Source organism: Theobroma umbraticum, unplaced genomic scaffold (assembly GCF_002168275.2).
Source record: "Theobroma umbraticum cultivar Fairchild unplaced genomic scaffold, ASM216827v3 scaffold_89.0, whole genome shotgun sequence".
NCBI lineage: Eukaryota > Viridiplantae > Streptophyta > Magnoliopsida > Malvales > Malvaceae > Theobroma > Theobroma umbraticum.
This window is the reverse complement of record NW_018397271.1, coordinates 3,209,904-3,235,770: the sequence shown is the minus strand read 5'-3', so window position 1 is coordinate 3,235,770 and position 25,867 is coordinate 3,209,904. Positions and strand designations below refer to the sequence as shown.

Here is a 25,867-nt window from a genome sequence, read left to right as displayed (position 1 = left end):
TTACTATTTTTTACTTAGCATTACATTTATACCAAAAATGTATTTTTACTCACTAAAGGTTCTTCTTTAGTAGTTAGAAATCATTATCTTTCCATTTGTATAAAAAATGTACAAATTATCTATAATATCTATACATATTAATAAAACTTTTGATTTGACAAAAATGAACATTTTTATTTATTATACTTTTAAATTGCTATTTTAAATATTTTTATAATAAATATTAATAAATTTTATACAATTGATAAATAAAAATTCTAATTCTATTGAAAGATTTTCATTAAATTGATTTATTTGAGGAGGAAACAAATTAAAGTTTATATTGAATTACTTATTTTAGTTTTACATTATTATTAATAGCAATAAACTCTATGTTGTGGTGATGCTGAGGTAGAATTAGAGGTGGCCAAATGTGTACAAGCTAGCAATTAAGATGGCATTGGACTTAGCTTTTTATGAAATAAGGTCTTTGATGGTACAAGCTAGCAATTAAGATGGCATTGGACTTAGCTTTTTATGAAATAAGGTCCTTGATGGTGATAAACTGTTTTAAGTTTGAAAAGCATTCGAGTCTCATAGATGTGGGGCATCTAATTTTAAAAAGAGTCTTGAACTAAAGGGATGGAAATTAGATTCGACATATCTTGAATCATCATGAAGTTGGAGTTATCGGGTGTTGGGATGCCTTGGGATCATGCAATTTCAAAAAAAAAAAAAGAAAAATAAACTTAGTGAAAATAAAACCCGAGAACCTAAACCAGGCATCACCATGGAGCACCATGTTTGACCAGCAAATAAAAGCATAAAAGGAGATATAGTTTTACCTTCGCCTTTAGGATGTATGAATCCATAGAGGGCAACAAAGATTCTTTTCCATCAAATGCACACCAAGGCTCGATTGGAGTCTCAAAATGAAAAGATGGAAAAAAGATTCATCGTATCTTGAATTATCACGAGATTAGAGTTATCGAGTGTTAGGATGCCTCGAGATCATGTAATTTCAACAAAAACGAAAAATAAATGCAACGAAAAAATAAAACCCAAACCAAGCATCACCATGAAGCACCATGGCCGACCAACAACAAAAGCATAAAAGGAAATATTGTTACCTTGGTCCTTAGGATGTGCGAATTCATAGAAGGCAACAAAGACTCTTTTTTCACCCCGAATGCACACCAAGGTCCAGTTGTCGCAAACCAATGCCGTCCAAACGTCCGACCTCCAACAAAATCCACACAATTACTATGAATTAGAACCTTTTTCAAGAGGTTGGGCCTATTTGTAACTAAACTTTGTGCTAAGAAGGGTGTTTTTCAAAAACTCAAGTTTTTTCCACCTCCCTCTCTTGGTTGAACCTAGAAAAGGGGAACTTTTCTCTTTTCTTTTGCAACGTGTGGCTAGTGTTGGTAGGAGCCTTATACGTTGTATGGGAATCACAATTGGGGATATCATGTAAGACATTTTGTTATTTATAATAACATTGAGGTAGTTCTTTATCCATAAGTTTGTAATTTAATTTCTATTTATACTTATGTAAATAAAGCTCAAGGAACTATATATGCCTTGCAAAAAATTGTATTGTGATACAATTATAAGATCTTTATGCATTAAAGCATTGTTTCTAAAAGTTGTTGATCATTGTATAATTGAGACGGGGCATCAATAATGCTCGAAGATCAACATGTGCTATGTTCCTTACTTGTGAAGTAAGTAACCGCTCTCATAGGTTGAAGTAAGAGATACTTGGAACTAACATATGGGTGTTTGCCATGAAAGAGCAAGCTTATTGGACATGACTTGACATGAGAAGTGCATTTAGCATCCCATTGTAGTGTCTATGCAATACTTTTTATGTGTCAATCGTGTAAGTACTCCTTAGACTTGAGATAATAGGTTGTCTTATATGTGAAATACTATGATTTGATTTCACTTTTATGGGTCCTACCAAGGATGCCAAATTAAGATGCTTTTGAGTATAGTATAAAGCATATGAAGGCAAATGAATGATCAAGATAGAAATCATCACCCTAACTTATTTAAAGGGAAATATCTCATTAATGCTTGGTTGATATTAACTTAATGAAATCCTCAGCCAAGGTGATTGAGAAATTATGAAATGAGTTACATAAGTCTCTATAAAGCTAATAATCTAACTACATGAGAAAATATGGAAATAAATAAAAAAAGACATTGCACCAAGCTGTTATTATCTCCGAGAAATATGATGACGGCATACATTACACTAATGGACTATACACTAAAAGGTTGTCAAAGAACCCTTTCACTCTCCTAACAATTAGGTGGCTAATGCATTGTTAGATGTGAATATTGGTTTTATGGAATTGAATTGATTAATTTAATATGAATTGAATTATATAAATTAATCAATGAAGAATAATAATTCAATTTCATTGTTAACATATTAGGAACCTGATGAGCCATAAACTTAAAGTTGCATTATGGATTAACTTAAGAATATGACGACTTAAGTTGGATTTAAATCATGAACTAGTTTAATTAACTAGTAAAGACTTAATTAAAATGAATTAATTAAGTGCTAAGGTCAATATTATAAGAGGTTATAATATTAAGGACTTATTAGCAAACTTAGTAAATTAATTAACCAAGGTATAAAGTCATCTTTTCAACCACTTCTGATTATTAGTTTTAGTTTTGCAGAAAATGAATACCTTTCTCTAGTGTCGCCATCCCTTGTTAGAGCCTTTAGGAAGAGTTTCTTGTGTGATTTGGCTGGAGACTAAGAAAGGAAGGAAAGACAATTTGTTGTCTACTTTGTTAGCATAAAAGCGTGGTTGGAAGTTCCCATCTTGCTGCAAATTCCATCACAGTTGTGCATGCAACATTAGAGACCAAGCAATTGAGTAGCTCAAGTTCCTACGTATAATGGGGTGTACACGGGTTTTAAATATTAAGAAAATAACATTTTATTATGATATCATTTAGTAAGATAATCAATTCTGATTGCATTTCTGATAATGTTCTATTCGCATTAAAAACAATAAGGTGATCTAAGGTAGGTGTGGTATTTTAGTTTTTCTATTACACTACATTTTTCATCTAATAATGTCGTATCTAACAACCAGTGCAAGATTAGGACGAAAAGCACATTAATTTTGGTCTAAAACAATATATTTATAGTTAGGGTTAAAACTTAAGTAACTTTTAGTTATCACCACATAACTTTAAGTATTTAAGTATTTGACCCCATAGCTTAATTAAAGATTTTAATTAAGCCCAATAGAAGTTCATAACCTCTATTCAATTAAATCCTTCTTAATTGTAAATCCTTTTTAATGTGCATAACCCATTAAGATCTTAACAAGTTGGCAATGGATTTGAATTATAATTCTAACAAGTTAGGATTAAATGAATCATATTCATTACCAATTCCCAATTGATTAATTCAATCCCGTAGACCAAGATTGGCATCTATAATGACATCTAGCAATATATCATGGTTGCTTAAATGTTAAGAAAGTCAACATGATTTGACTAACCTTTCATTGTATACTCTATCAGTGTAATTCATTCCCTCATCATATATCTTAGAGATAATAAGAATATGGTACAATGTCTACTTTTAGCTATCTCCATGTTTGTTCTTGTAATAAGATCATTAGCTTTATAGAGACTCATGAACCCTTTTTCATAATTGCTAAATCATTTTGGCCAAGGATTTCAATTTGCTAATATCAATAAAAAACAATCAAAATATGTTCCTTAAATCACTTTGAGTGATAATTTTTATCTTGATCACTCATTTTTTTTCACATGCTTCATGCTATATCTAATAACGTCCTATTTGGGCATTTTTAGTAAGATTGTAGGGTTGAAATCAAAATATAACACTTCACATATAAGACAACCTAATATATCAAATCTACGGAATATTTACACAATTGACATATGAAAAGTATTGCATAGACATTAAAGTGAGTTACCAAATGCATTTCTCATGTCAAGTTATACTCAGTGAACTTACTCTCTAAAGCAAGCACCAAAATGCTAGTTTCAAGTATCTTTATAGTTTAACTTTGGAGATCTGATGCTTATTTCATAAGTAAGAAATATAGCATGTACTGATCTTTGAGCATTATCGATCCCTTATTTTGATAATACAATGATTAAAAACTCTTTATAAGTATGGGTTTGATGCATAGGGATCTCATAATTGTATTTATATACAATTCCTTTGCAAGGCATATAATTCATTGGGCTTTATCTACATAAACATAAATAGTGATTAAACTATAAATTTATGGATAAAGAACTATCTTTATGTTATTATAAATAACAAAATATCATACATAAATATTTCAAATTTAGTGTACATATTTTACAATTTTGTTTAATTTGGTCTTTATTACATGACACAAAAAAATTGATATAGTAAAATTTCTTTTTCAAATTTTTTTTGGTTTGACACATAAGTGCCATGTTAGCATCGTTTGACACATCAGCACTATATTAACACAGTAACGCCCCATTTGGAGAGAATTAGGGAGAGAAATTAATTGCATAAAATCTCATAGGACAGGACTAAATTGACTAATTTTGAAATAAATAGACTAAATTGGTGAAAAAATTATAGTACAAGACTTGCCCGGTTGACACTTAAAACTTCTTACTCCTCTTCTTTCTCTTGTTCCGCTTTGAAACAACAAAGGAAGAAAGAGGCGGTGACAATGCCTTCGTTTCCACAGCCTGGGTCGGTTACCATCTGTGAAATCAACCGAGATTTAGGTATCTCTTTCTCCTTCTCTCATCCACATAGTACACAGAAATACCAGAAACCTCGCTCCCTATTTTGTTGTACTTTTTTAAATGGTTAACAGCAACGGTATTACTATGCAGTTACTGCGGAGGCCCTGTCGGATGATGGAGCCAAGGACACTTATGGAAAGCTTCTTGTACGTTATTAATCGATTAGTTTTGCAGCTTGAATATTCGTCATATCTGGAATTTCAATCTTTGGCTTTGTACAGGGAATGGTGTTCAGTCCGGTTCCATTTCAGTCGGTGGAGGATCCCACGCAACCTCAACCCACGACAAATGCCACCGACTCTCAACCCAAAGGATTGGTGGGCTTCCTTCCTTTCTACTGGAATATCTTTTTCCTCTCTTGTCTAGTAAGTTTTCACTTATAAAATCTCGGTGCAGGGAATGATTACTAGCTCCCTCAAACACATTTTTCAACCTAATGATGTGAGTTTTTATTGCCTTCACGATTTATCTTTTGAAGTGTTTTCTCATATACCTATAATGTTTGTTTTAGTAGTTGTTGGATATTAATTGATGGTTAGAGTTGCCCAAAATTAATCTATTTGATTCTTCTAATCTGAAAGGTTTCTTCTATACAATCAGAAATATGCCAGTATGATAATTTTTTGGCCAATATTATAATAAATTTGTTACTTGGTCGATCACCCTTTTTCCCTCCTGCAATTGTTAAACTAGCATGAACTTTAGGTTGAAGGGCCACCAGTAAATGGCAATGCCATTAATCTGAATAACACTTATTTGAGAACCAGCATTTTTGTCCTTGAATCATTATTTAAATAGAACCTTGTTTATTGTGAAATCCTTATCTTTAAATGGCAATGCTGGTTTTTTAAGTGCTAATGCTTACAGGCTATACCAAGTGCTTGTCAGACACAGTTAATCTTTCTTGGATTGGCCTAGGAAGATATTTGTATATAATGAAGAGATTTGATAACCATATTTGATTACCTATTTATCTGACTTATTTATCTTATAGATAGTTTAATCGTTTTAGTTACTCTTGAAAGCTCATGTACAAATAGCGTTGAAAGAGAAGGTGGTTTTTACTTTTTCAAGTCTGCAGTCTCATTTGATAAGCTGTATAGATTGATTTGTTACCAGAAGTTGCTCTCCAAGGTGTGAGCTGGCATCAACACAAACATATCCTTGCATTTATCTCTGCCTCGAATCAAGTTACTGTTCGTGATTATGAGGATTCTGGTGGGCAACTTGTTATATTATTCTGTGCAAAATGTCATTAACTTATTTTTATCCTTTGTTTGGTTCTCTCCTAGTTTTCGTTCCTTCTTTTCTGTGAAACAAAATCACTTCACTTGGCCACTTTTAGATGCTTACAAATGTTACTTTTATATTGAATATTTTGAACAGCAGGGAAGGAGCCATGCATTTTAACAAGTGACTCCCAAAGAGATGTTAAAGTTCTAGAGTGGAGGCCAAATGGTGGAAAGTCGCTTTCTGTGGCATGCAAGCAAGTATCCTGTTTTTCCAAGTTGTTATTAAAATTATAATATATTTGTTTAGCTCAAACACGGTTGATATTTTATGCTTAACTTCTCAATGATTTTTTGATTTTCAGGGGTGGAATTTGCATTTGGGCGGCTTCTTATCCAGGGAATGCAGCATCAGTTAGATCTGGTTCTGCTTCATTCTTAGGGGCACTCTCTAGAGGCTCTGGGACTCGGTGGACTCTAGTGGATTTTTTTCGAAGTCCTCATGATGAACAAATAAGTGCACTTTCTTGGAGTCCTGATGGAAGATATCCAGAAATGATTACTCTTGTGATATTGATTTATCTTTTATTGCTATAATTCATGAACAAGATTATGCTTGGGAGTTGAAGGTAGGAGTAGAAATGTTGTTTATTTAACTATTCAAATGTTTTCCGTAACGTTTGTCTACGTATTTGGCCTCTGCCTCATATGAAAGCTCATCATTCACAATTTGGGATGTTGCCCAAGGTATATTTATGACAGTTAGTTTCTCTTGAACTATTTTTTAATTCAAGTGTCAACAAGTATTCATAACCCTTTTGATGAAGCACCTTGTAATTTGGTACATATCGGTTGTTGATGAACTTAGTTGGGAGTTTGGATAGGCTGATTAGTTACTTTTAAATAAATTATGATTCTTTATAATTCTCAAGGTCGTTTTTTTTAAATTATGATTGTTTAAGTTAAAGGTTGCAGCTTTTTTTTAAAATATTTTTAATATTATTAATTTTAAGTTAACACCTTGTAGTTTGTTTCTGATTCTTTAAGTTCAAGTTTTCAGGTTGTTTTTTTTAGAACTTTAAGTGTTGGGTATTTTTTGTAGTTTGTTGGAGATTGCAGGTTTTAAGACTATAGTCTTATTCTTGTTTTTATATTTATAGTTGTTCTTACTGAAGTTTCCATATAGGTTGGTTTCTAAATTTGATAGCTTCCTAAGTGGAGAGTCTAAATATTCGTTGAAGTTCATGTTGTATTACGAGTGCTAGTTCTTATTAGATTATGGATGCTAGGAGTCTACATATATGTATGCAATCTTTCTTTGGAGGATACAATTACTATCAAAGAATTTCTGGTGCATTTGATTGTGATGAATGATGTACTCAACCTTAGGTATGATAAACTTGTTGGCAATTTATAGAAGGGGGAGTTACTCCTTCTTGTGTAGCCCAGGCATTGGACAAAAGAGCAAAAACAAAAAACCTTAGGTCTGACTCTTACAGAACTTTAGGACTTCTTCATTCAATTTCCTGTCTTTTCTTAATAATTCAAAAAGCTGCCATAAAACCCTAAGAACCCAGCTATCCTAAATCATTGTGCCCTCAACTTGTTGTTTGAACATACTTTTTTATAATCAAGATATATCCACTTTGTACTCGTTTGCTTATGGAACCTTTAACTAGTTAATTTTTTAACAAAAGCATAAGTACTAATTCCTTTGAGATTCATCATTGGTCGTTCTCGTAAATTCAGTCTTGTGAGCAACAGAATGTGCAAGATGGTTGGAAATTACAACATGAAATATATGCTGATGCAGGGCATCTAGAGGACCTTGGGCTATTTATGCGCTGTTAGATTTGAAGATGATGTGAAGTGCTGTTAATGGATACCTTTTGCAATTTCTTCCTTGACAAACCTAAATGATCATCATAGTATAAGCAGTTTGCCTGGATATAGTTTCTGTTGTCATCTTAAATATTTATGTTCATGTAGACATTATTTCTTTGGAGATTTTAGTCTTTATTTTGGATTAATGATATTTCCTGTAACTTCCAGGTATTGGGACACCCATCCGACGGGGATTAGGGGGAACATCAGTGCTTAAATGGTCTCCGACTGGAGATTACTTTTTTGCTGGAAAATTGTATAGACATAAACTTTGTGGTGTTTTATGTCTAATTTTAACCAAACATCTAGGCTAAAGTCTCTGTCCTGTTGCAGTGATGGAACCTTTTACCTTTGGGAGACAAACACATGGACATCTGAGCCGTGGTCTTCATCCAGCGGTTTTGTCACGGTAAGTGATATCATTTTTGAATCATTGAACATTGTTTATTAAAGGTTACGGCTAGACATAGACATGTTGTCTAATAGCTGCTTGAATTATTCTTGCACTTTTTTCATTTTATTTTATCTGTTTCAATTTTCTCTTGGATTCTGAGTTTTTTGGTTATTTTCCGAAAAGGTATTCAGTTTCCACCTTTTGTTCTTCAAACTTAAGCTATGTAGTTTGGAAGTAAAAACCGTATGTTCAGGTTGGTAAGTGTGTTATGAGTTCATCTTTCCTTCAGAATTTTCCTTATGGGTATACTTCTTCGCGATCATTTTGAGTATAAAAATGTCTAAACTATGCTTGCAAATGGCATTAAATGGTGCATAATTGACTTAGCTTGCTTTTAACGTTAGTGGTGTAGAAGTGAAGCTGGTCGTATAATCCATTCAATTTATTTTGGATCATAGTATGTTTCATTAAAAGAATTGCTACCTTTATATAAGTCAATACACCTCTTTCTATGAAAATGTTATACTTTCCATGTGAATCTTATGTAAAAGTTCCCTCTAGTAGTTGTAATAATTAATTCAGATGGGATACTGTCTGTTGCTCATTGGCAATACAGGTTACTCATCTAGCTCCCCTTGTTGTCATTTTCATGTTTTAATCCTTCTAATAGTCAAAGCAATTCAATTTTCCCTTTAGCTTATCTAATTCATTCTTGAAGATAGTTGACAAAATTTGAGATGGAGAGGAATGATCAGTAAATATAAGAATATGCCATTTTACCATTTGCATTGCTTGCTTGGTTGCTAGTATATTGGAGTATGAAAGGGTTATACTTTCATGGCATTGTTTTGGGAGAACTAATATACCTTTTTACTAATATTTGACCTCTCTCTTTATTATCTTGAAGGGGATAAAGTCCTATATTTTTATAGTTATTGATGCATTATAGTTTGTCAGCTTGTGGTTCTTATAATTTTATCATAAACAGAATTCTGTTGAATATGACTGATATGACATTAGAATTTGCTTGTTTTAGTAATCAATTGTGTGTTGTTGTCAGGGTGCAACCTGGGATCCCGATGGTCGTATGGTCCTGCTTGCTTTCTCTAGGTCTTCAATGTTGGGTTCTATACACTTTGCATCAAAGCCTCCTTCATTGGGTATGTAAGCTATAGTTAAAGAATTGCTGCCATCCATCAATATATGCTTTGTAGTGGAATAGGAAACTTGCATGTATTTATGTGGAACAAAGAGAAAATAAAAGTATAAATATTGATGAGTATTGTTATTTCTTTTGGGCTTTAGTTTTTGTGTTTTTCTATTTTTGGGTTTTCCCCTTGTTTCTGAGTTCTTTTTCTTTTACCATTTTTTATTGTTGTTAATACTGTGCTTACAAAGTTGCTACCATTTTATTTATAACATTTTTGGTTCAAGTTCTATTCTTTCTTTCTTTTCCTTCAATTTCTTTTCTCTTCTTTTATTTGCTCGTTTTTAAGAGAATTTGTTATCCACAAAAAAAGTAAAAAAGAAAAGAATTTGTTACATTCGTTTTTTATTTTCTCCTTTTTCATTAATATTTTTTACTACAAAGACAAAATTACCTTATTATTATTTTTGAAGTTATAAGAATAAAATAGTAACATGACATAATGAGTTGTCATTCCCTTCTCTTTCTCTCATGAACCAAACAAGGTTGGTAATGTACCCCTCCCTTCCCTTTCCCTTCTTTTTTTATGGTATCCAAACAAGTGGAACCATACCCACTCCTTCCCCCTCCTTTTCCTCTCCATCCCTTCTCCTTGTGGTTCCCAAACATGGTGTTAATGAGCTTTCAAATTATGGTCTTGTATTGGTGATATTGAGGATTGTAGTTTACATTCGACAGATATTTTCTTTTTGGAAAGTAGAAATAAGAAAAACGTTTTCCTTTTCTCCCACCCTCTTTGTTTTCACTTGGAGTTGTGGCTTCCCTGTGGTGGGTAGAGGAACTGCACACGCTCTTTTAGTTGGCCTTGTCGGCAGCATACTTTGACCTTGCACTTCTGTTTATTTTTTTCTTACTTGTGTGGTATTCTACCATTTGCTTCAGACAAGATTGGATCTTTCTATTTTCAAATTCTTTATTCTTTTCTTTTAATTTTTCTTTTCTTTCAAGGTAAAATTCTACTTTACTTTTAATGTTGTTTTCTTTTTACTGGACATAATTTCATTTTAGGAAGTTGATTATTTTGTCTAAAATTTAAGACCGGACATGTTTCCAAGCACCTTAAGATCACCAATAAGTTCCTTCTTTATGTGTTTTACTTCAAAAATTATCAATAAATATCTAACATTTCAGTAATGTATCTTCTCTCCATTGATCAGATATCTCTCTCTCTCTCTCTCTCTCTTTCTTATTTAAGCCATCCTTTTAATTGAGGCAAGTGGGTAAATCTTAAAACCTTTAAAATGCCAAAACGGTCTAATGACGCCTACAATTGCCATTCATATGGTTTTAGAAATTTTAGTGAAAAACAGTTTCCACAATTGTTGAGAGCTCATTGTACCATGTTGCCCTAGATGTCAAGACAAATAACACAAGGGAGAGTGGCTGGATGTGCTTTTTAAAGCAAAATATTTGAGCATGCTTACCAACTTGGTTTTTTATAAAGTTCATGCTTTGATATTTAATATTTGAAACCAGTTTCTGTGGATGTTATTGTTTTAGTTGTAGATTGAAGCTTTATAGTGCAAGTGGCAGAGTTTAATTTCTTCTCCTTGATGATTCTCTTCAGATGCCCACTTATTACCCATTGATTTGCCAGAGATAATATCTTTGACAGGCAGGTATTGGAAGTTACTTTCTAGTTCCTGTTATTTTTAATTTGTAAAATACTTTGTGGAAATATTATTATTAAAATAACTCTTGCGTTGGTCAAGGTAACAGCTTGATGGTAGCCACATCCAACTTGCAAATAGAGGTCTCAAGCATGAATCCTCCACCTTAATCACCAAAAAAGGAAAAACCAAAAAGAAGAAATAAAAAGTCTCGAGTTAGCTGAAAGTAAATAATAATGTCTACTTTTTTCTAGAATTATATTAGAATAATAAATATTTTGCTAGTTAATAATTATGCATTTGATACCTGAACTATAGTTAAATATTCACTTTAGTACCTAAATTTTAAAAATGCACAATTAGGTACCTGAATCTTGCTTCCGTTAACCATATTAGATATCTCCACCATCTTTATTAAACCAAAGTTTGGTGTGTCCAAAATAGCCAATAAATCACGCCAGTGTTCATACAATGCCATATCATTTTGCCACTCTATCAGTGGGGTCCATTACCACGTCATGGGTCAAAGAGAGGGAAATTTTCACTAAGAATGTGGCATTATATGGACACTTGGTGCGTTTTATTGGCTTAATGGGACACATCATACTTTGGCTTAAAGGAGTTAGTGGGATGTGTAATATGGTTAATAAAAACAAATTCATATTACCTAAATGTGCATCTTTAAACTTTAAATTTTAAATTGAACATTTGATTATAGTTCAGCTACCAAATGCATAATTAATCCATAATTTTAATTGTTTTCGTTTTAAAAATTTTAGATGTGTAATCTAATTGTAAAAATTCCATTGGAACATTAAATAATGAATATTATTAAAATCAAAACTATTGATTAAAAATAACTTAACAAGAGTAAGTAATTGGTCTAATCTTTATGCTTAAGAATTATAGAAAATAATGATAGTTAAAATGTTTGATTCAAGGCTCATCTAACTTGGTATTGAGATTATAGTGGAGTCCTAAAAATGACTTGTCTTGGTTTTATTTGTTTTTTCAGATGTATTAGTTTGATTGAAAGTTTCCTGCTAGAATTTTTTTAATGTAAAATTCAGTTGGAATGTTGAACAATAGACATTGTTAAAAAGAGTACCACTTTATTTAAAACAAGTGATATGAGTTAAATTAGACAATTAATTGACTTGATGTTAATACTTACAAATTATACAAAGTGATGATATTTAAAACTAATTGATTATTGGTGCAATGTTGGTATAATCTTAACATTTCGCCATTGGGGCATTTATTAAGTTGTATTGACTCTATTTTAACACTTGACTATTAGTTTCATATAAAAGGAATTTTATATTTTTTTTATTAAAGTTAATAAGTATAATTAGTTTATCATTTAACGGGCCTAATCTTAATATTTACTATAAACAATAAGAAATCATATATTTAAAAGTTATAAGCTAATTGATTCTATAATATTAATCTACTTTTAATTTATATCTCAGCTTATAATTAGTAGTAGAAAAACCTTTAATTAGAAAAACAACTCAAAACCAAATGGAAAGAGGCAGGTTGAATGCGAACCAAAATGAAAACGAATGGCTGCCCAACCAGCTTATGTGCGTTCTTTCTTTCTTTTTCCCTTTCTTTTCCTTCTTGAAATGACAAAAGCCCATCCTTTCTTTCTTCTAGATTGTGGTCTCTTCCTACTCAAACAAGTTTATATTAATTTTAATTAAGGGGGAAAAATAACTTCATAATTTGATCGTTTTGCATTTTGTAAAAGGTCATTAAGTTGCAAGTGAGGTCATTTCCGGTTATGGCATTAGGTAGTTACAGGTTTCTAGTCATTTTGGGTTTTTTGTATTTTTCAGGCCTGAGTTGTTTTGTGCTCAGATAATTTTGGATACATGTCATTTCAGGTTTGGGTATCTTCGGGTTGTTGACTTTTGGAGTCAACTTGGGTGGTATTGCATTGGGATAATAGCATAGCATATGGATATTTTAATGCCTTTGCATGCCTTTGAGAGCTTAGATGGAGCGAGAAGGTGATCTAGGAAGATAAAGAGAGTAGAGTGGAGATTATTTTATGTCTTAGTTTTTTAGCTTAATGACAGGATAAGGATAATTTTCCTAGTTATCTTGTTTGGTGAGAGAGGAAAGAAGGAAGAGTGTAAGGTAATTGTTAAATAAATTTATATTTGATGCACTGTTTGTGTATACATCCTATACTATCAGTGAACCACATGTCATCATCTTGTTAAGAAATAAAAATTTAAAATTAAAGATCCTTAAAATGCAAATAACAATAATTTCAGTGATCTTCTATTTTCTTTGCATTTGTTTTAACCCAACAATCAATATTTACTAACCCTCACCACCTCTTGGGAATTTGCAATTGCCGCTTCAATGTGCCTCCAATTCAAGTTTCATGTGTTGCGGGGAGTGTGAGATAATTATATCTAAATATGACCCTTAGGTTTGAGACTTGAGAAGGTTTTGAACAAGTCTTAAACTCCTGATGGGGTTAGGTTGCTTATAGCATGTGAGAGCATCCAAAGGGATAAAAGATTGTTAGCAAAATTGAAAGTTTTGGAGCTGTTTATTGAAATTTTAGGTTTACCTTATGGGTTTTTTTCCCTCTTCTTTTTTTTATATATATATATATATATATCAAGCCTTAGGGTTGCTGCTCATTATATTAGAGATTTGGAGTTTTTGATTACTTTCAAGAATGAGATTTTAAGTTTGCTTGTACATGTGCCTATCTTATCTTCTATATATGTACATGAGAAAATGGGTTTTCACTGAAGGGAATTTAGTCTCAAAGTAGACCATTTTTGGAGTGGAGGAAGTAAATTAATTTTTTCGGATTAGTAAGTGATTTTTTTTTAATGTGGTGGAAAGTGAAAGAGGCGATAAAAAGTAATTATGCCAAATGTGTAATTAACCCAAGCTAGAACAATTGAAAAAGGTTTGGTGGCTAATCTAGGACCATTTGAGGGAAAAAATTGTGTAGGATGGGGATTAAGGTTGGATGAAGAGCATCAAGTTTGGAAAGTTTGTCATTCAAGTTGTGCAAGCAAAGTGGGCAGTTGTCTAGGTTAACTTAGAAATATAGCTTCACATCTAATAGCATAGTAGCTAAGAAATGTCTATAAAGATAGTTTTCTCAACTCTCAGAATTAAGGGAAAATTACTATGTATGTTTTTACCCATTTTAGTTCCTTGTGGTTTAAAAATAGTGGAACTAACCTAATGAGGTTTGTTTCTTTACTTCTAGAGGGTTTTTCTTTCAGATCTCTTTTTCCTAGAAATAAGAATGACAAAACTATCCTTATGGTCAACCTTCAAAAATGTGGAAAAATTATGTAGATAACCATCAAGTTGGATTTCAGATTTTCATACAATTATTTCACCTTTTATATGAAAACAAATGTTAAAGAATTTAAAATGTTAAAATATGTAGATGGGGGCAGTTCAGCCACTTTGTCAAAAAATTAAATAGCAGAATTCTTTTGATTATCAATTTAAACCACATGGTCTTATGTTTGCCACTTTGGAAACCACATGAAAATAAAATTATGTTCTAACCACTTTGAGGTAAGATGTAATTTTTTCATCGAATCACATGAAGCATCTGTTCTAGGTTCAATAAAGATGGACTCCAAACAAAAACCTATAAAGATTTGTGCACCAACTGTTGGACATTAAACAAGGGTGTCATAATAATAAAAAGAAAAATGAAAATAAGTCTTAAACACCATCATCTCACCTTTGCCAAACGATATACTATAAATTAATTAAAATACCCCTACCTCATAATATCATTGATAGATAAAAATAAATTCTGCAATCCATTTTACTTAAAGATACGTATATTAAGAGTCAGTATCAATTGCTAATTGGCTATCAAAGCTCCCAACTTCTATTCTCGTGATTGTCCAAATTGAGCCTTTAGAATTATTACTAGCCTGACAAGTCTGCTAAATGTTTGTGGAGATGTTTACAGACTTCTCATCATGAGGGTCTATAGCTTTTCTCAAGCTTAATTTTATTATTTCATATGATTTCATGCATAAAATATTCTTTTGCCTAGTTAAATAGATCTCAAATATTTTGTCATGCAGCCAGGGAATTGAGAAGATAGCCTGGGATGCTTCTGGAGAGCGATTAGCAGTATCGTATAAAGGAGGGGATGACATTTACAAAGGTCTCATTGCATTATATGACACAAGGAGGAATCCCTTGATTTCTGCATCACTAATGTGAGCTCCTGCTTATCTTACCACATGCTTGTCATTTTGGATAGAAAAAATGTTACTGCACACAGCTTTCATGGAGCACTCCATAGTTCATTGAATGCCAAGTCAAATGATCTAAATGAGATCATCATCTTCTCCATTTTTTTTGACTGGGGGGATGGGTGTTCTGAATATATGTAACAGCTAATTTATATATTTGTTTCTGTAATGTGAATTCAGTGGTTTTATCAGAGGGCCTGGCAGCAATCCAAAGCCAATTGCGTTTTCCTTTCATGACAAGTTTAAACAGGGACCATTGCTTTCTGTGGTAAACCCTCATCATTCCTCTTACATGTTGATTTTGACTGTTAGGTCAATGGATGAGCGCTTGATGGTTTTTTTTAGCACTCTTTATATATGTCGTGATTTGAATCTGTGTACATGAGTTTCTGGACCTAACTAGTATCTTATGATGTTTTTAAATTCTGGTAAAAAATGGTATGGATTTTAAATCTCAGTGGCAACTGGCAACTAGCAGCAATTCATGTTTCCAACCATCTATTCAGATGTGTTTTTTTCTTATGCAGTGCTGGAGCTGTGGATTCTGCTGTACCTACCCTCTCATATTTCGTTCCTAAGATTTTCCCTGGTGAAGGTATTTTCTATTCTACTAGGTTCCTTGGCTGCACATTAAATTTTAATGCGTGCCCAACGTAACAAGTATAAGCTGCCCTCCCTCAGTCTTCTTTTTCCGTGCTAAAACTAAGCAATATTTGCATTTGTAATTGTAAGCTTTATTTTCCCGCATTGTTAGCTGTGGAGAAATTTTTGAAGCTACTGACTGGAAGTTCTTGTGTTATCGGAAAAGATGTTGATAATTATTTAATTACACGTCCAACTAATTCGTGATTGTTGGCCCCAAATAAGTGTATCCTGTTTAGATATGGAGATAGTAGGGGCACTAATGGAGATTAAAGAATGAAACTTCAATTATTAGAAGCTGTCATTTTCTGTCATTTGTTCCCAAGACATATTTTTGATATAGTTTTCTATTTACAGTGTCCTATCTCTTGCAGGCTTTCTGAGGCAACCTGTGTATGGCTTATTTTGCAAAGGGTACAGACAGGAGAGTTAGATCTGCGGAAACACAATGAAATTGAGGGAATTTATAGCTTCCATTGTTTTGCTTCAAAATGCTGTTCCTTTTACTGTTTGGCAGTGCCTGAGTGTAGAAGTTATTGTTGTAACTTGACAGCACTGGTGACTTCAGTTTTAGTGATGAATGATCACTTCCATCACATGCTTTCCCTCTATACTCTTGTAGGGTTTAGGGTTTAAAAATGGAAAGATTGGGAGAGGGGAAATGTGGGAAGAGAGAAAACATGTCTTTTTCCTTCCGTTGATGTGCTTGGTAGAATAGGTGGAAAATTGGGTAGAAAAATATGTATTTTTGTTATCTATTTCTTGGTAGAGTTGAAAAACATACAAGGAAAGAAAATGAAAGTTACATTATTTTTCCATTACCCTTTTTGTAAGTGGAAATAAAAAGACAAAATTCAAGAAAGGATGGAAAGTTTTATAAATTGGTATCACTTAATTCACACATTTCATTCTCTCTTTTCTAATCTTTTCAATTTTGAAATGATTTGGCTTAGGCTACCAATCAATAATGAAAATAATTTTTTTATTTTTTGCACATAGTTATGTTTCTCATGCAAAACCTGGACAATCGATTTCATAAATTGAAGGATAGGTGTAAGCAGGCAGCTGAGCCCTGAATATAATTTGGTAAACCCGTGCAGCACCAACCAAGCATACCTAACAGGGAACCGGGTTAGGTAGGAGGAAACAACCTTTTTTTCCAGCATAAAAGGAGCCCCCTACGCCGTCACTGTCTTCATTGTCATCAGCGTAGACAAAGAGGAGAGGAAATGGAGGAAGCCCAAAAACAAAAGATGAAGATATTATGCCTTCATGGGTTTAGAACCAGTGGGAGTTTCCTGCACAAGCAAATCAGCAAGTGGGATCCTTCTGTTTTCCATCACTTTGACATGGTATGTTTGCTTAATATTTCATAATTAATATTCCAAGTATTTGACCCTAATCAGTCAATAAAATAATTGTTTTAGTTAAATGGGGTACCCAAGTAGTAATATTTCAACATAGTGCCATAAATGAAGAGTGTTCTAGATCCAGTAGACTCTGGAAAATCATAATAATAAACAAAACTGCAATACATGTATACACAGGATTTTCCGGACGGACTATTTCCAGCTGGAGGCAAATCTGACATCGAAGGCATATTCCCTCCTCCGTACTTTGAGTGGTTCCAGTTCAACAAGGATTTCACGGAGTACACAAACCTGGAGGAATGCGTCTCTCACTTGTGTGAATACATCACCACCAAGGGACCTTTTCATGGATTGCTTGGCTTCTCACAAGTAGGTTTTGTTTTAATGCATCACCACTTCTTCCCACAATAAGTTCCTTCCAGATTGCTTTCTCTTCTTATTTCCTCTTGTTCTTGGCTGTAGGGTGCAACCCTTTGTGCTCTTCTGTTAGGCTACCAGGCACAGGTAATATAAGTTGTAAGAATTGATGCATCTGAATTAGGAGGTAGGTCTTCTTCTCTCTGCATGTTGGGTGATATTCTAGAGTTATGGCAACGCACGCAGGGGAAGGTGTTGAAGGAGCATCCACCCTTCAAATTTTTTGTTTCAATATCCGGATCAAAATTCAGAGAGCCAAGCATATGCGAGGTCGCCTACAAAGACGCAATCAAGGTCAAATCTGTGCACTTCATAGGAGCTAAGGACTGGTTAAAGTTGCCTTCGGAGGAGCTGGCCACCGCCTTTGACAGTCCTCTCATCATAAGGCACCCCCAAGGCCACACTGTCCCAAGGCTAGGTAAGCCAATAATGCTATTTGTTGCCTTATTATTATTATTATAATTGAGTTTGAGAATATTTTATGAAATAGATATACAATAATAATTATATTATTATATTTAATTATTGATGTATATTTGTGATAGTACTTTTATATAAAAACACACCTATAAACGGTTAGGTGATAAAATAAGACTTTAAATGAAATCTTCAAGCTCATGGTAGAAGAGAAAGAGAAAGGTAGAATATAGGAAAAAAGAGAGTAACAGAGCAATACGTTGGCCGAATAAAAAACCCTCAATTAAGCCCAAAGCAAGCTTAAGCCCAAAAGCCTTAAAATGTGAGAGTGCCAAGTGTCAAGGCAAGAGACCCACCAAGTGTTTCTTTTAAGAATAGTTATAGATTATAGATTGGGATTTTTATTCTCCTGATTTCTCACCTTGTTGTCCCTATCATTCTAAGAAGTATGAGACAGAAACGTGGTCGTTTTGGACTTATTGTCTTAAACAAACAATAAATGTGGGTGTGGGTGTATTGGGTGTATTTAAATTATTGTGACATATAATTCATTAAATATTGTTGAATATTCTTTAGGGACCATGGCTTTTCTCACCAAATTGAGAATTGGATGGCTTGAATTAACAAAATAAAAGTTAAATGGATAAAAGTAATAAATTGAAATTGATCAATAGCCAAAGATGTACATTAATATCCCAATAAGTAAACAAACTAATTAAGATAGAATGTAGCAGTAGAAATTGTACAAAAAAGAAGTAAGTAATGCAGCTAGTTGTGATTTCATGTAATCTTACATTAATTGATTCACTTGTCTTCAGATGAGGCATCCACTGAGCAATTGCGCAATTTTACTGCAAAGATCCTCCTCCAGAGCAATGGTAGCATCTCCAATAATGAACATGAGCTGAAAAATGGAGAAACCAACAAGGACGATGAAGAGGAAAGGCCAAAAGAGTTAAACTCTAACAACATCAACAACCAAAGGGATGCCTCGGACATTGCTAGAAACCACAAGGAATTAATGGTTGGAGAGGCAATCCAGGCACAACATTAAAATGGGTGAGGTAGAATCATGACCTTGGGAAAAGAATATTTGGCAATACATATATATATATATATATATATATATATATATATACATATTGTTGCATTATGTAACTTTTCCCAAAGCTGTTTTCAAATGCAATTAGGGAAATATTCGTGTCTAATAAATTTAATTAAATTAACTTATTATCTTTAATGGCATTAAAGTATTTGATTTATTGGTTGGTATATGATTTCATGTGTAGAGAACAGGGTTTGAATTCCTATTTTCCTAATTTCTTGTAAAAAACTTATTATCGTTAATGCATTTTCTTATAATTTTAAATATATTGACTGTGTATAGCATTTGTACAATACCAATTAATCATGAATATCCCTTTATTAATGAGTAAAGATAAAAAATTGAAACATCTGAACATTTGGTTCATTAGTTGGTGTATGATCTTCCTTTCAAAAGGATTAGGGTTCGAATATTCCTTCCCTTAAATATATAAAAAAGATAAAAAGTTGAAAATTTTTGGCATAATACCTAAAAAGCCACTAATCTATTTAGAAAAAATTTAATTAAATCTTTATTATTTTTATTACGTTATACTTTTATTTTAGATAAAATAGGTCCTTATGACTAACAGTTAATTAATTTTTATTAATCAAAATGTCACTTGTTATTTTATACCACGTGGTGTTTACATAATATACTGATATGTCATAATAGATGATGATAAGATATGTCGATGTGGCATGATGACATGGCGGTGTAACATTTTTCATCCTCTATATCAATGCCACGTCAGGACCACACAACATAAACAAGATAAATGGTATTTTAACTAATGACTATTAATCAACTATTAGTTGTAATTGATTCAAAATAAAAGTACATGAACTTAGTTGAAAGCAACAAAAAAATAAAAATTTATTTGAATTTTCTTAAATAATTTAAGAATTTTCAAAATCAATATTTGTATGAGGGTTTCTTTTATATCTAATTAAACAATTAAAAGGATATTACTTGAAAAAGAACATAGGCTTAGATTTTTTTTTATAAATCTACGTAGGATTAGATTTGAGAATACATTTAACCTCTGTCAAAGGATATTTTCAACTACACCAATTAATCATGGTACGTTGGTGGCTTTATTGTTAAGAATTGAAGAACAATGGCTTGATTTTAAAGGTTGCCCAATTATGGGTCGCCCAAAGGAAAAATGCTGTATGTTGCTTCTCTTAACTAACAATAAGAAATCATAACTCATTCTTGGCATCCAAAGATTAATGGAATCTTCCTTTTCATTCCAATTTTAATATTTGCTGCAATAAAGTTTGCCAATTTGTCCAAATTCATTGGCATATTTGACTCAATCAATTTGAAAGTTTTTATGACCGTGATTAAATAGTTTTTGTAAAAAATTGAAAAACAAAATCTTATCAATTAATTTTTTTCAAGCTAAAAAATTAATCCATATATATAATTGATGAAAGGACTAATTGCATGGTCAGGTTGTACGCTTAAAGGTTAGGTTTAACTGGCCACATTAATTTCTCTTAACATTTGGGTGATCATGACACATTACTTGATGTTAAGCTTTATCTATAAATGCAAATTATTCAATGCTGAATTGATGATGAATGTAAATGAGTTTGATTTATTAAATCCTATTTGACTTAGAATTATAATTCAAATTTATTATCAACATGTTAATAACCTAACAGTTACACACATTAAGATTGGACTTAATTGTCTAGAAGTTTGAAACTTCAAAGATTTAATTCGAAGGGTGTACATAAATTAGGGAATTTTATAAATAGCGTAAAATTTATGCAAATCTTATTAAGGTTAAGATTAATGTAATTACCTAGAAATAAAATTTTTTAGGTCGCACTGTTAAAACAAATAAAGCAAAAAATACTCTCAGTATTCTTGAGAAGAAAAACTAAGAAGCCTTAGCTAGCACTAGTCTATTTAGCCTAGACTTTCCCTTCACTCCATGGAGAATTTCTCATTGTGGATCACCATAATTAGAGGGTAAACACTTTGCTAGCTTGTGGTTTATGAAAACCTATGCTCTCTAGGTGCTTAAAGGTTGGGCAATCAAGGTAATTGAACTTGGTGATTTTTGACATCTAAGGTTTAAAGGTATCGAACTTATCTTTATAAACATCATCACCATATAGAAGGCTTGAGTATTAGATAAAAAGGTGATTGGCTTTAGTGCAAGTGATAGATTGATGGAGTAATTGTATGCCTTGCAAGTCAATTAGTTGATTGTGTAGAGATACATCTTATAGTTAAGCATTTACTATTTATCAAAAGACGTTCTTTATTTCCAAAAAGACATAAATTTTGATTGGTTGAAATAAATAAAAGTGTAAATGTATGCCTTATAAACTAATTGATTGGTTATAAACACTACCAAAGACACTAGTTTTTGTGACGGAAGAAACCGCCATAAAAAGTCCACAATTCATCACAAATAGAAATTAGTAGTAGAAATTATGATGGATATTTTCTCACACTATAAGTCGCCTTACTGATACTTCTGTCACAAATTTTTTCAAATCCGTCACTAAAGAGGAATGGATTGACTGTCACAAATTAGTATAATTTTGACACAATTTTTTATCAATTCAGGCAATTGCTCATCCTTTATTTCGTCATAGATTTAAGAAAATGGTTACTAAATCCATCACAATAATTTGTCACAGTTGTCGTGAAATCTATTTTGTCACTAATTTTGTCATTAGTATTTGACACAATATGATAATGTTGTTACAAATTCAATTACTAGTATTTGTCATAATGTGAAAATATTGCCACTATTTTCTGCCATAAATTTTTGTCACACAAGACAATTGTCACTAATTATGTCACTATTTAGACACCATTGTCACTGAATTTGTTACAATTTATGTTTGTAAATGACTTGATTCCATCATTAATAAAAAATGTTGTCATTCATTTTTAAAGATTTCTATCACTAAAAAATTCTATCACTAATTTAATATATATTGTCATTAATAGAATAATTTGTCACAAATAATTACATCCATCACAATAAATAATACGCAATACTTTTTACAATTCAATTATCAATTTTGGTGACAATAGAACTACCACAACATCATAATGTCATCATCACCTAACATGACACTAATAATAATAATAAATCCATCACCATAGATCATTTTGATGAAATCAATCATAATGTATTCAACAGTATAATACCATAAGTGTAGTTGAGTTCAACTAGATGAACAAAAAATATGTAGAACCTAAATGAGTTAAGATCAATTATAGATAACAAAATATATACATAAATGAGTCTAGTTGAGATTAACTATAAATAACAAAATATGTAACTAAATGAGCCCAGTTGAGATCAACTAGATAACAAAATATATACCTAAATAAGTCCAATTGAGTTCAACTAGATAAAAAAAAATATAACTAAATTAGTCTAGTTTAGTTCAACTAGATAACAAAAAATATATAGAAAAATATAAGAAGTCAAGTTAAGTTCAAATTAACTTACTCCTCGTCGAACATCATCTTTTCCATTAGAACCATCTATTGCATCCTCAACATCATCACTATCATCCATAGGAATTGCCCCCTCGTTGTCATCATCATCATCCCTTGGATTTTCCCCATCATTGCCATCATCGGTTGAATTAACCTTGAAGATGATGGACATGGCACTTGAATGCCCATATGTCTCAAAAGATGTTGAAGACGTGTATCTAGAACTCCATCTAATATTCTAAAACTTGTTTAACAACTTCTTGCATATCTTGAGTTCCAAGTTGGAGAGATGGAGCATCTTTAGAAGATGGTGCAAATTGAGATGATTGCCAAAGATGAGAAGTCCCAAGTATGTGTCTTGGATCCTCCCTTCCAAACCGTATAGTCCATGGCCAACACCTTTGACTATTTCACGCCATGTCTCAATATTAAATTTGAGTTGTGTGCGGCTCTCACCAAACTTTTGGAGTAAAGTGAAAGCATATCTTTCTTGTAACAATTTAAATAAAACAATTATAATTAATTCATCACATTGAATTAACCATACTTAACATAGAAAAAGTACTAAATATCGTAGGCTTTATATCTTCAATTAACATCACTTATGTTCTAATTGAAGCAAAGCAATTTACGTAAAAATAGAAAAAATGAGATAATTATATATGTAGAATAGGTGATGTTTACTCACACAAACAATTTTTAATTTTTTGTCAACAAATTCACCATTTGTTTATTTATGAGTGTGATCAAACACCTTTGCTTGAGTAACTAGATCCCCAAGCTCCTTTTCTTGCATTAAGTAATAAAAGCATTCATAAATTGAAATATAATAATGACAAAGTCCAAAAAACATAATCATAACAAACACATCATTCTATTCCCATGGAGAACAATCAATATTGATCCATTAGCAAGTTTAGAAATGTTACCATCCTTCTCTGTTAGGCGATTATTTTTATCTGACATGGATTTGTTTCCCATTTTTTTCTAATCTAGACATTGCCAATCAACCATGCTCAATTCTCCTCACCAACCAATTCTGGCTGAAATTCTTCTGTTTCAACCACACTAGTGACCTAGGCTTTATCCTTTGTAGTTTTTCACACTTTGTTCATCATACTACTAAATTGTTTGCCACAACATTTAAACCACACATCATATATGGCAGAATTTTATTCTTCAAGCCACTTGTATTTACCTATCATTAAAAGTAAGAAACTTGAAAATAATTTAACAAGTCATTGTAATAAAACAACTCAAACAATTGTAGAAATAATACCTAAAAGGTATTCCAATATGAAGTTTTATTAGCAACAAGTACCTTCATCCATGTTGCCCAAGGTCCACTATAAAAGGCCTTAAAATGGTAGTTATTGCAGAAGGAACTTTTTCTTTTTCATCCTCAAATTGAAAAGAACTATCATATAAATAAAAAACATATTCAATATTTCAATAGTGTAATCATCAAAACTCATTCACAAGATCATGTCCAACAATAATACAAGAAATATTAAGTTTAAATCATAACTAGATCCAAGAATATAAATGATTTTCCTATCAACTAAGTTAGGAGTTTGAAATCCTTAATTTAGTCCTTTTCCCGTTGTTCTCTTTCTATTAGGATTGATGACATGGTCTTATCGATTGCCATCCTCTGCCTCTTGAAATCCAATAACCCTTATTAGGAGATTCAATGAAAGGAGTCATAACAGTAATAAGTGATAACTTTATTATAAAGAGTTATTTTGACACATTTTGGGTGCTTAAGTAGCTATATGTTTGAGATTTTAAGTTTAGATTTTAGCATTTTAGGTGTTTTTCTAGTTTAAGTTTAATTACATGTTGTGTAGTTAATTCAAATTATTGTTGTTTAATTTTTTGTTATTTTATTTTAAATTACTTTAAGAGTAGTTATTGTTGATTTCTCTTATTACTTTTGTAGGAAATTTGATGAAAAAGGCTCGTTTGATGAAAATTAGTGCAAATATGGTGATGGCTTTATTTGTATATATTTTAATATTTTGCCTATATCTCTCTATAAAAAAATCTAAATGAAGTGATTCTTAGACCACTAGAATTATAAAGGAAGGGCTACAACTTTTATGTTTACCACTTTACCCAGTTTTGATTGGCTTGTGGTCAAAATATTTGTCCAACTTAGAGCACTGCAGTAGTATGCATGGATTGAATATGATGCGATATTTAGAGTATATCTTTCACTTCAAAACTCCAATTGATGTGATTATTAAGCCATTAGAAAGTTAAAAGACAGGGATAAAACTTTCATGTTTATCACTTCATCTAATTCAGATCATATTAAGGTGAAATCATGTTGGAAAATGCCTGACTGTCACAGTTTTGCACAAGGCAACAGGTGGAGGAGCGCTGCGGCCTTAAGTTACTCAAGGCTGCAACACTGAAGAAGCCAAGGCCATAGCGTTGAGGAGAACAAGGCTACAATGCTGATGAAAGAAAGTGCACTATACATTTTTCTGAGGTTAGAGTCCCGCGGTGCTATTGTAGCAAAAATTCAGCGTCGCAGTGCCAAAAAGATCATAGCGGCATTGCTGGATGATTTTTCAAAAATAAAAATTTGATAGGATTTTGAAAATTAGGTTACTTGGAGCCTATTAAGGGACTTTTTTTCAAAGGTTTTAAGGGGGAGGCAGCAAGCAACTATTTTGGAAAAAAGAAGCTAAGAACAAAGAAAGAAAACAAGAGAATTTGAGATCATAAAACTTCAATAATTAGATTCTTTCTCTACTTTTGTGTCTCCTTTATCTTCTTTGATTTGGATTCATGGTTAAATTTCTTTGGATGTTATTTTTATTAGTTGCTATGAGATAAATTATTTTTCTAGGATTGTGGTGGATTTCAACATGTAATTTGAATATTTGTTTCTTTTTTTTATTTGCTATGAATGGGTATAGTTTTACTTATTCAAATTTGTTATTAATGCTTTTAATTGCTTAGCCAACAATTAATTGATTTGTGAATCTAATTGAGATTCAATAAAGAGATTTTAGATTGAACTAAAGTTTGAATAGTATATGTTCACGTCTCTTAGATGTTCT

The 25,867-nt window shown here is 32.0% G+C and overlaps 2 protein-coding genes across 7 annotated transcripts; both read left to right on the top strand.

Annotated features, from left to right (window-relative positions):
* Nucleotides 1-4,640: 4,640 nt before the first annotated feature.
* On the top strand, nucleotides 4,641-16,925 carry LOC110426503 (Transducin/WD40 repeat-like superfamily protein). 6 transcript variants are annotated; one of them, XM_021441732.2, is made up of 16 exons: nucleotides 4,641-4,764; nucleotides 4,876-4,931; nucleotides 5,007-5,102; nucleotides 5,182-5,226; nucleotides 5,889-6,003; nucleotides 6,172-6,271; nucleotides 6,380-6,559; nucleotides 6,703-6,761; nucleotides 8,067-8,154; nucleotides 8,232-8,307; nucleotides 9,353-9,452; nucleotides 11,067-11,118; nucleotides 15,207-15,344; nucleotides 15,561-15,648; nucleotides 15,908-15,969; nucleotides 16,380-16,925. In XM_021441732.2, exons 1-15 carry the CDS (start codon nucleotides 4,707-4,709, stop codon nucleotides 15,956-15,958), a joined length of 1,302 nt encoding a protein of 433 aa, XP_021297407.1. In that variant the 5' UTR covers nucleotides 4,641-4,706; the 3' UTR covers nucleotides 15,959-15,969; nucleotides 16,380-16,925. The 6 variants fall into 6 exon arrangements, 5 of the variants coding, with proteins under 5 accessions (XP_021297407.1, XP_021297406.1, XP_021297408.1 ...); XM_021441731.2 differs by having other exon boundaries at nucleotides 15,908-15,975; XM_021441733.2 differs by having other exon boundaries at nucleotides 6,175-6,271; nucleotides 15,908-15,975; nucleotides 16,397-16,923.
* Nucleotides 16,926-17,210: 285 nt separating this feature from the next.
* Nucleotides 17,211-19,595, top strand: LOC110426505 (uncharacterized). The gene is made up of 5 exons (XM_021441734.2): nucleotides 17,211-17,374; nucleotides 17,570-17,761; nucleotides 17,855-17,896; nucleotides 17,996-18,227; nucleotides 19,045-19,595. The coding sequence occupies exons 1-5, from the start codon at nucleotides 17,252-17,254 to the stop codon at nucleotides 19,278-19,280; spliced, it is 825 nt and encodes a 274-aa protein (XP_021297409.1). The 5' UTR covers nucleotides 17,211-17,251; the 3' UTR covers nucleotides 19,281-19,595.
* Nucleotides 19,596-25,867: the final 6,272 nt, after the last annotated feature.

Excerpts from the sequence above, each read along its gene's own strand:
- LOC110426505 (XM_021441734.2), top strand. The coding sequence starts at position 17,252 with ATGGAGGAAGCCCAAAAACAAAAGATGAAGATATTATGCCTTCATGGG. Across the intron at positions 17,375-17,569 it reads TTTTCCATCACTTTGACATG|GATTTTCCGGACGGACTATT; the intron begins GTATGTTTGCTT and ends ATGTATACACAG. Across the intron at positions 17,762-17,854 it reads GATTGCTTGGCTTCTCACAA|GGTGCAACCCTTTGTGCTCT; the intron begins GTAGGTTTTGTT and ends TCTTGGCTGTAG.
- LOC110426503 (XM_021441732.2), top strand. The coding sequence starts at position 4,707 with ATGCCTTCGTTTCCACAGCCTGGGTCGGTTACCATCTGTGAAATCAAC. Across the intron at positions 6,272-6,379 it reads TCGCTTTCTGTGGCATGCAA|GGGTGGAATTTGCATTTGGG; the intron begins GCAAGTATCCTG and ends TTTGATTTTCAG. Across the intron at positions 9,453-11,066 it reads ATCAAAGCCTCCTTCATTGG|ATGCCCACTTATTACCCATT; the intron begins GTATGTAAGCTA and ends GATTCTCTTCAG.